Source organism: Oncorhynchus masou, chromosome 5 (genome assembly GCF_036934945.1).
Source record: "Oncorhynchus masou masou isolate Uvic2021 chromosome 5, UVic_Omas_1.1, whole genome shotgun sequence".
Classification (NCBI taxonomy): domain Eukaryota; kingdom Metazoa; phylum Chordata; class Actinopteri; order Salmoniformes; family Salmonidae; genus Oncorhynchus; species Oncorhynchus masou.
Genome location: NC_088216.1, coordinates 65811377 through 65821325, shown reverse-complemented (window position 1 = coordinate 65821325; position 9949 = coordinate 65811377). Strand labels below are relative to the sequence as shown.

At 41.8% G+C, this 9949-nt stretch overlaps 1 protein-coding gene across 2 annotated transcripts in view; it reads right to left on the bottom strand.

The window, feature by feature from the left end:
• Positions 1-878: 878 nt before the first annotated feature.
• Positions 879-9949, bottom strand: part of LOC135540117 (calcium/calmodulin-dependent protein kinase type 1-like) — a 62950-nt gene continuing 53879 nt past the window's right edge. For both annotated transcript variants that reach the window (XM_064966512.1, XM_064966511.1), the window contains exons 4-12: positions 6730-6804; positions 5247-5385; positions 4533-4659; positions 4286-4361; positions 3956-4068; positions 3340-3418; positions 3099-3186; positions 2787-2934; positions 879-2379 (exon numbers count right to left, since the gene is read on the bottom strand). In XM_064966512.1, coding sequence (XP_064822584.1) covers positions 2276-2379; positions 2787-2934; positions 3099-3186; positions 3340-3418; positions 3956-4068; positions 4286-4361; positions 4533-4659; positions 5247-5385; positions 6730-6804 — 949 coding nt within the window. In that variant the 3' untranslated portion in view covers positions 879-2275. The remainder of the gene's footprint in view (positions 2380-2786; positions 2935-3098; positions 3187-3339; positions 3419-3955; positions 4069-4285; positions 4362-4532; positions 4660-5246; positions 5386-6729; positions 6805-9949) is intronic.

Sequence of the window (9949 nt, the reverse complement as noted above, 5' to 3'; positions counted from 1 at the left end):
AAACCACTCGAGTGTTGCTTTAGCAGTATGCTTAGGGTCATTGTCCTGCTGGAAGGTGACCCTCCATCCCAGTCTCAAATCTTTGGAAGACTGAAACAGGTTTCCCTCAAGAATTGCCATGTATTTAGCGCCATCCATCATTCCTTCAATTCTGACCAGTTTCATCCCCACAGCATGATGCTGCCACCACGCCAAGGCAAATATGTCAATCAATTAGCTTTAAATGCAATGCAGGCTATGGCCAGAAGGTCTGTAGAGTCAATGCCTGTGCGTTGGACTAGAGGCAGTAAGGACACATAGGAGGCTGGTGGGAAGAGCTATAGGAAGACGGGCTCATTGTAAGGGCTGGAATGAAATTAATGGATTGAAGTCAAACGTGTTTCCATGTTTCATACCATTCCATTTTTTCCATTCTAGCCAGTACAATGAGCCCTTCCTCCTATAGCTCCTCCCACTAGCCTCTTCTGAGACAGTGAGAATAGGATCACGTCCCTCTCCCCTCTAGTCTCGCGTTGCCTCACTTCCAAGTCTTGTTCACTTGGCTATTGGAATTAAAGTTAGAAAGCCCTAAAACGTACTTACAGTAGGAGCTACAACCCACTGGACTGGACTGTCCTGGTGATGGAAACACATTGTGCCCTTCTCATCAGATAATTAAATCAAGTGAGTATGTGTTCATTAATCAAAGTGCGAGTACAATATGGCATATCTGTTCTATTGTCAAGTAGTGCTGTGTACAGTAAATGTATGAAGATGATGGAAAGGTCATGGAACTGTGGGGGAAAAATGGTATAGTAAAGTCCTCTACATCTCTTTTAGATCTAAATAACCTTAAGATGAGTGAGATAGAAGAAATGATGAGGTGAGACCATGAGATGTATATTTACATTCTTTAATTCAAATTCTCTCTGTACAGATACATTGGCTCGGAAAACAACCAACATATCAATGGAGGTAAGATCCATGGAAGAGTAGTCAAAGTGGGAACGTTAGTAGTATCTACATGGTCAGATAAGTATCTACACTTACAAATGTGTCTTTAGTTAAAAACATCCACACCCTGCTTTGGGTTGAGGAAAGGCTGGACCTCATTTCATTCTAGATGGTCTTACAGTAATATCTATAATGGATTAAGCCTTGAGCAGCTTTATCAACGGGATCATATTCCCCCCATAGGGAAGAGTGTGGCTTTTAAGAAACATCAAAGGAGTAAAACCTGTGGGTTAACTGAGACCTATTCTTAGTACTAAGAGGAATGGCTGTGTATGTAAGTCTATCTCCCATGAGGTATTACACTTCTCAAGTGGGAAAGAGATCTAGACAGAAGAGAAAAGTCTGTATTTTAATGATTCAATTACCACAATGAAATATATACAACAATACAATGATAGAAATGAAAATCGCCTCTAATGCTGCATTAACTGTACAGAGATATAGGTGTATCTTAAAATGTGTAAAAGCTACCAGAAAATAAACTTTGACGTTGTCCTAAAGGCATAGAGAGGAAGTCCCTGTGCTGAATTACTTCAAATCAGAAAGCCTTGTTCTGTTACAAGCCTGGGGAGCACAACCACAAACTTACAGTGGTGAAGCACAAACATGCTGAGAAAAAAAAAGAAAAGATATAGTCCAATAGATGGAGTATTCCCACGTGGATTCTCCAGCAGTGGTATTAGGTGAATGCATCTGTGTATTGTAAGGCTACATTTATACAAATATAAAATACAACAAAGCCATACAATTATAATTCTGAGGGGCTAGACTTATTATCGTCATAAAGATGTGTATCTGCAGTACAGGAACTATAACACAGTGGTTACCACCATACATGATTGTGCAATAGAACTTTCATGCTATAAAACACGTTTCCAATAGGGACCTGTCTTCTGACCATGCAGATATCATTAGTGGATTCTCTTTCTAGAAGTTGTCAAAGGGGAAGGATAATTAAGATAGAAAACAACATGTACATAAATGCAGAAATGTAAAAAGCAGACACACATTTTAAAAGCAGTTTGTCCCGCACCTCAAAAAATAATACCCAGGATTACTCTGGGCACCACACCTCTCTTCCTCTTTGTTCTCCTCATCTCCCCCAATCCGTTCAAATTACCTCCTCTTGTTGGCATCAAGTCCCTCCTCCCCAACCTGAATTCATAACCCACCTGCCCCCCCTGTTGGCAGGGCACTGGAACAACCCTGTACTCCTGGCCTGACTGGGGAGTTTGCTGGTGTCCAGAGGTAAATACATGGGAAAGCCATTGCTGGGCAGGGATCAGACCAGACTGGTTGGATGGCAGCGGTAGGTGCAGTTGGAGAGGGGGTCGCGCTCAGCCCCCCCATCAGCACTCTGGGAGCAGCATCCCTCGCAGGGAGACTCTGGAACACAGAGTGAGAGTGGATGATCACCACACAGAAATCTGGAAACTCAGGACGCTTCTATCTACACTATAAATCTACCACTTATTTCAAACAGTACCCTATTGGGCATTAGACAAGGATTTACATATCAAAGTGTTAATGAGTGAGACAGTATAACTGATTGTGTTTGAGAAGTACGTAAGCCTGAGCCTAATACACTGTGAAAGGGATTGGTTATTCACTAACAACATACTGTACATAGCAACAAGACATACGGGGGATGAACAACAAAACAGAACAGCTAAATTAAGCCTTTTGAGGGGGCGGGGGGGGGGGGGGGTTATGTCGTGTCTCCAGTTATTCAATTATGTTTTGCTACACTTAGTCCTAACTTGTGTTGTGTGATGGAGGTTTGCCCCACTGACCGGTGGTGTGCTCTGTCTCTGTGGCCTCGGGCAGCAGTAGGTGGGCTCGGAGGGTGCTGGGCAGGGTGGTCTGGCTGGGGCCCTCCTGACTAGTGCCCAGCTGCAGACGCCTCATGTGACGCACCACTGCCGTGGCGTTAAATGCTTGCTGCGGGAGGGAGCACATTCAAATCAAAATGTTTAAAAGTGATACATAATAACTGCCATAGAAAACTGTACTGACAATGACAGACAGCTGAATGCTGCAGGAATCTACTTATATACTAAACAAAGCAAAAATGTCTGGCCAGGTGCACAGAAACAGTAACTCACCCTCCACTTGCTCTTGGCAAAGTTCTTCTTGATCTGGGCACTGACAGACTCATGGATGTTCTTATCTAGAGCTGTGTCACCAGCGATCCTGAGGAACAGAGAAAGACATGAGGGGACAAGTTTAGCTGGTTGTCACAAGAACAGGTGAAAACTAGACAAAAGCACAAATGTAGTAGATTATGATAAAGTTGTGTTATGTGCATGCCTGTGTGTGTGTGAAGGAGAATATGGTGTACACTACCAGGGGTGCTGCAAAGCCTGGTCACATGTGTAGCGTATCCTGGGGTCCTTCTCCATCAAGTGAACTATGAAGTCTTTGGCTGAAAACAACACGTGAACAGACACACATTTACAACTCACATATTTCACCCAAAAACAATGCCTTTTTTCTTAATTTACATGAGATATACAGTAACTAATAATGCTACTTACAGATGACAAAAGAAAGGTAGCTAAAGTAGAAATAGACTAGCTCCCAGGTTATTATAGTACAAGAAGCTTCACTGCATCAGAAACACTGTCCAGACTGACAGTAAAAAGAAAAACTGTCCACATGCCTTTGACTTGACTTCAGAAACTCCCTACAGGACTAAGAAATTGTGATCTCACAGGGCCTCAGTGATCGTTCTATGGTCAGTGAGTGTCTTATGGTTAATCCCATACACACTGACAGCTTGGCAGACACTCAAAGCATAACAAACCCTAGAGCTAGGGAGTAATTTCCATTAATATGAAACTGCTGACAAGGGGAACTAATAATGGCAACATAATGTTATACATACTGTATTGCACTATGCTGTAGTGTCCAGGTTTTGTTTCTCTCTTCAGGGAGCAGAGAAAGGAGAGGATTACTGTACCTGAGTCGGAGATATCGTCCCAGTACGGAGAGTCAAACTCATAGTCAGCCTTCAGGATCTGCTCAAAGAGCTTGGCGTCATTCTCATCATAGAACGGAGGGTATCCACACAAACTGTGTCAGAATAAGAGAGTAAAGGCATCACAGGAGAGTTAGGAGACCTGTTGTAGTGCTTTCATACTTCAAAATTCATCCATGAAGTTGTCATTGATCTGGTATGAGTTGATTGTTGAAAACAATGTAGTGAAAAGAAATGTAACACAGAAATTATGTTTTAAGACTGGTAGGAGAAAGACTAAAGTTAAAGAGTCATTCCAAGCCCATAACTCACAGGATGTAGGCGATGACCCCGATAGACCAGCAGTCCACCGCCTTGCTGTAGGGTTTCTGGGCCAACACTTCAGGGGCTGCAAGACATCAGAGCAGTGTTTTCATCAGCATCATTACACATGTAGTCTGACATGATCACTGTGTGTGTGCTTGCTCTCAAACAGACTAAAATCATACAAAACACATGCTCTTCACACATAGATAAAGACACACACAGGCATGCACTGATCAGTACCAGTCCTCCTTACCCACGTATCCTGGTGTTCCGCAGGCTGTGGACATGACACTTCCAGATCCCTCGATCTTGGACAGGCCAAAGTCACTGATCATGATCTTAGAGTCCTCCTCCATACTGTCGTACAGAAGGTTCTCCGGCTGGGAAAGACAGAGAAATCAATCAACTTTATTGTCACAAACATTTAACACACACATGCACACACTGGGAAATAATTAGTTATCCAAACTAATGATCAATTAGTTTACACTCTGCTGAACTGCCTGTAAACAAATTATAGTTAATTAATCTAATTTGCAGGCACTGCAAAATGCTTGGGGCAAAACACTAGCATAGGAAACAAACATTTTCTATACTACAAGGTCACCCTTTAACCTCTCGTAATTAATAAAACACTAATTACTAAAAGGTAAAAATCCAACATTGCAGTTTTCATAGTGGGGATACCTATATCACTCATCCAGTCTTGTGACTATTCAGTCATTGGACAGAAACGAGAAGGTAAAGGACTCCATTGTTAAAGACTCTGAAATCTCGTCATTCATGCCCTTTGTCCTTCCCTTACTCCCAATCACGGCCTGTTGTGATACAGCCTGGAATCGAACCTGGGTCTGTAGTGATGCCTCTAGCACTGCGATGCAGTGCCTTAGACCACTGCGCCACTCTGGAGCGCCTAAATGCCCACCTAAATATCGTCCTCACCACCTGACCCTTGACTCAGGCTCACCTTCAGGTCGCGGTGTACGATGCCCATGTCATGGAGGTATTTGACAGCATCCAGGATCTGCTGAATGAGCTTGCTGGCATCTTTCTCTGTGTAAAATCCCTTCTCCACAATCCTATCAAACAGCTCCCCACCAGACACCCTGGATAGAGAAGAGGAACGATTTTGATATACATATGGCCATCTAACTGCTACATATGGCCATCTTACTGCTACATCCGGCCAACCAACTGCTATATATTGCCGCCTAACTGCTACAGGGAGGCGGCTGCCTACCTACAGACTTGACATCATTGGTCACTTTAACAAATGAAACACTAGTCACTTTAATAATGCCACTTCAAGAATGTTTACATATCTTGCATTACTCATCTCATATGTATATAATGTATACCGTATCCTTCACTATCTATTCTTTATGATCTATTGGATCTTAGCAGCAGCTCGGTCACTGCTCATCCATATATTATTTACTTATATATTCTTATCCCATCCCTTTACTAGATTGTGTGTATTACGTTTCTTTGTGGAATTCGTTAGATATTAGGTTTTGTTGTGTAATTTGTTAGATATTAGATTTTGTTGTGGAATTGTTAGATATTACCTCTTAGACACTGCTGCACTGTCGGATCTAGAAACATAAGCATTTAGAAACTCTCGCAATAACATCTGCTTACTATGTGTATGTGACCAATACAATTTGATTTGATTATATGTTGTCTAATTTAAACCTGCTTTATCTGTCTTCAACCTTATCTATCTCCAACCTACATCACCACTAGGTGGAGGCATCACTTCTTCCTAGATGTACCCACCACTGCTCTCTATGATTCAGCACTAACAACAAGCTAAAGCTTTGTCAAGCTGCCTCCCAAAGAAAGGGGGAGAGAAAAAGAGGAAGAGTGAGAGAAAGAGTTAGAGAGAGGGGATTTGTATGTGTGCAAACCCACAACTGTTCTTTGGTTAAATCTGACTGCCCTTACGGCAGTGTTGCTAAAGTGAACACAACATCCCTCTGTCATCACACCACCCACTCTTTTCTACAGCAAAAAAACTCTCTCTCCTCCTTTCTCTCTGTCTCTAACTTGCTCCACACCTTCTGACATTTCAGGAAGTGAGATGGGTGGGAGAGAGCAAAGTTACTGTGTGAGGGCATATTCCCCAGTGGTTGTCAGCAGGCACGATGCTGCGAGTGTATGTCTGTATGTGTGTGGGAGGGGGGCTTCTCTTGAGATCAGTGAACAGAAAGGCCCCTGAGCTCAGAGAGTAATTAATGGAGAATGACACTGTGCGTGGGAGAGAGCACAGGCAGGGAGCCTGAAACACACACACACATTGCAGAGGCATAATCCTGAAAGTTTTTAAACTGAAGGCTGCAGAGAGTGAGTCGATTTAGGGACAGAAAGTGTTGACATGGGTAGAATTGGAGAACAGAGAGAGATAGCAGAAAGAAGGACAAAATAAAGACAGCTAGATGGTCACTCACAGCTGCATAATCAAGTAGAGGTGGGTTTTACTCTCAAAGATGTCCTCCAGGGAAACAATGTTGGCATGTTTTAACCTAAAGAGAGGGAGAGAACTTTAGAGTCATAGTTACAAACACAAAACATTATGAACACCTGCTCTTACCATGACCTAGACTGGCCAGGTGAATCCAGGTGAAAGCTATGATCCCTTATTGATGTCACTTCAAATCAGTGGAGATGAAGGGGAGGAGACAGGTTAAATAATGATTTTTAAGCCTTGAGACATGGATTGTGTACGTGTGCCATTCAGAGGGTGAATGGGCAAGACAAAATATTTAAGTGCATTTGAATGGGGTATAGTAGTAGGTACTTGTTTGTGTCAAGAATTTAAATGCTGCTGGGTTTTTCATGCTCAGTAGTTTCCTGTGCATCTCAAGAATGGTCTACCTAGGGTTGTGGCGGTCACAAAATGTTGTCAGCCGGTGATTGTCAAGCAAATAACTGTCGGTCTCATGGTAATTGAGCGTTAATTAACACATTAGCATCTCCTGGCATTCACACATAGCATACAAGCCACTGATGCAGACCTTGGGAACATCTACATTTTAAAAAGTCTAATAAATCCATATAATATAGCCTACACCATCACAATAAATCCATTATTTAATTTAGACAGGTCTAAAGAAGCATGATATGAAGAAAATGTAGTCTATTTCAGAAGAAAAGAACAGCATACTCTGAGTTGTCCTTATTTTAGGTCCTGATGTGGCTATGCCAAATGGCTGTGGGCTACACTAGTCCATTTAGCAGACAAGATTTGCTTTGAATTCCGTCACATTATTTTAGAGTATGAAGAATACAATTGAACAAAGCTGAATAAAATATAAATATTTTCTCCAAACGATTTGAGTGAGTGCGCACATGAGACTATTCTGTGTTGAGTGGTTAACAAGTAAGTAGGTAGTCCTATATACTTAATTTAGAGTTTTAAAGTAACTTTAGTTGTTGTACAAACATTGGGCTATATGTTTTGATTTTTTTATACATTGTAAGGCTGCATGATGAGACTGCATGATGAGACAAATGATGATTTGAAAAAAGTTGCTTGAAAGGTAGCTCGCTTTATTTTTTTTTGCAGGCTGTACACACTTCAATGGTCTCTCAATCACAATTTAGCAAGCACTTGATAATGCCTCAAATTTCACAGCAGTATCCCCTTTGTGGCCGTAATGCACCAAAAAAATCCATGCCTTTTGCGGTCTGGAGTGCAGCGTTGTTCCCTTCTTCCTGATTGCTGCGCAATCTGAAGCGCCTCTCACTCACAAGGCTCTTCATCACGTGATCAGGTCTTTCTCACAGGCTACAAGTCCTTATCCAATTCCGAGGTGCATATTGAAGATATTGGAAGAACTGTCCACATTTACTTTTCATCAGCCAACCAGATGAATAGGCCTAACGAACAGCAATCTACTATCACCCATAGTACAAAAGTTGACCTATTCTATTCTGTGCAAGAAATAAATATTCCAAACATAGTCTGGGACAGTTGTGGGGTGCAATAGATCAATACAACCACTAGCATCAAAAAAATATTTTATAAGCAATGTGGCTGACAAGAGATCAAAATGTTTAGCTTAAAATGTTGATAAACTATTAGGCCATTTCTCCACATTAGAAGCGCTGCAATGCGCGCATGGCAGTAGACTATAAGCGCAAATGTGCCATTAACGGGAAAACACCACTATCAAAAGTGACTGCAAATGTGATTTTGCAGTCACTTTTGATCTTCCCCAAACTTGAACCTCACGTGCTGCTTATGTATGCCAGTTAGGCTCTAAACCCCTTGTAAAGCGTATTAATGTGCTTCATTTCAAGAAGTTATTTGGCCACTTCAGTTGTGATGCAAACCATATAAAAACACATAGGCCTGTGGGTTAGGCTACATGAGATGTGTAACTATGATTTGAAAAAGTCACCAAAAAAATGAAAGTTTCTTATGCTGGGCATCATTCACAAGTGACAATATATAATTCACAAGTGCTAGGATAATATTGACACCCATCAGACTATTTTTGATTTAATCTTTTCTTTACATATACTAAATAATACATGTGTGAAATTTGTTTTGATTTATAATGTACCATTATCATGGAGCTGTCTCGGGAACAGGGGCACTGGGAAAAAAGACATGTCATCTATGCACTTAAATAGCGAATGGAGGATTCTTCCCTGTGGTTCATTTTCATGCCAGCCAGATAGTCCTGTTGTAAAGGTAAACAATGGCCTTAATATTAGGACAGTTGAGAAGTAAAAATAGTTGGCCTCGTCTATAGAATGCTGATGGGAACCTCCTTTTTTTTAGTAGAGGTCATGACTGCATAGCCTATAGAAATGTTGCCCAACATGAGCTCATGGGCTCTCATGAAGTATTTGATTAGATTTTCGAAAACATTTGCATTTATGTCAGAGTTATTAGAGGGGCAATAGAGTGCTGAGTACCAGGCAGTTAGCAAGTTTGGTAGGCTACTAATGACCAGCAGCAACATCAGAGCTTGGAGAAGCCTAATTACCGTGACTAAATGGTCCCGGGGAATTTGACTGCCTTCATGACTCGTGACTGCCGGTGTGGCGGTAATAGGGTCACCACAACAGGCCTAGGTCCACCACCCAAAGGACATCCAACCAACTTGACAAAACTGTGGGATGAATTGGAATCGACATGGACCAGGATCCCTGTGGAACGCTTTCGACACCTTGTAGAGTCCATGCCCAACGAATTGAGGCTGTTCTGAGGGTAAAAGTGGGTGGTGCAAGTCTACGTTACCATGAGAAATACAGAAGTATTTTTCTTGACACAGTGTGATTGTTAAAAATAGCATTTCAATTTTCTCTCAGATCATTTAGATCATTTTTGTATATATATCAACTTCATAGGGAGCACTATAAGAAAAATAAAAAAATATATATTAAAAAGGTAATATTAGTTATCTGGAGGAAGAGTTTTATCACGAGTGGTCAGACTGTGTGGTGGCACACAGCTCTCTAATTGGTTGAGCAGTGTATTCCGTCGGCCCTGAGAGTCGTTGGCATGGTGACAGAACCCTGGTGATTCACTGCTCTGGAGGCGGTTTTCTACCATCAGCCCCATTCTCGCCTACAAACACACACAATCTCTCAATCCCTCTTAGACACTCCTCACCTTACAGAACACTCACACATCTTCTTCACTGCTATTTTTCT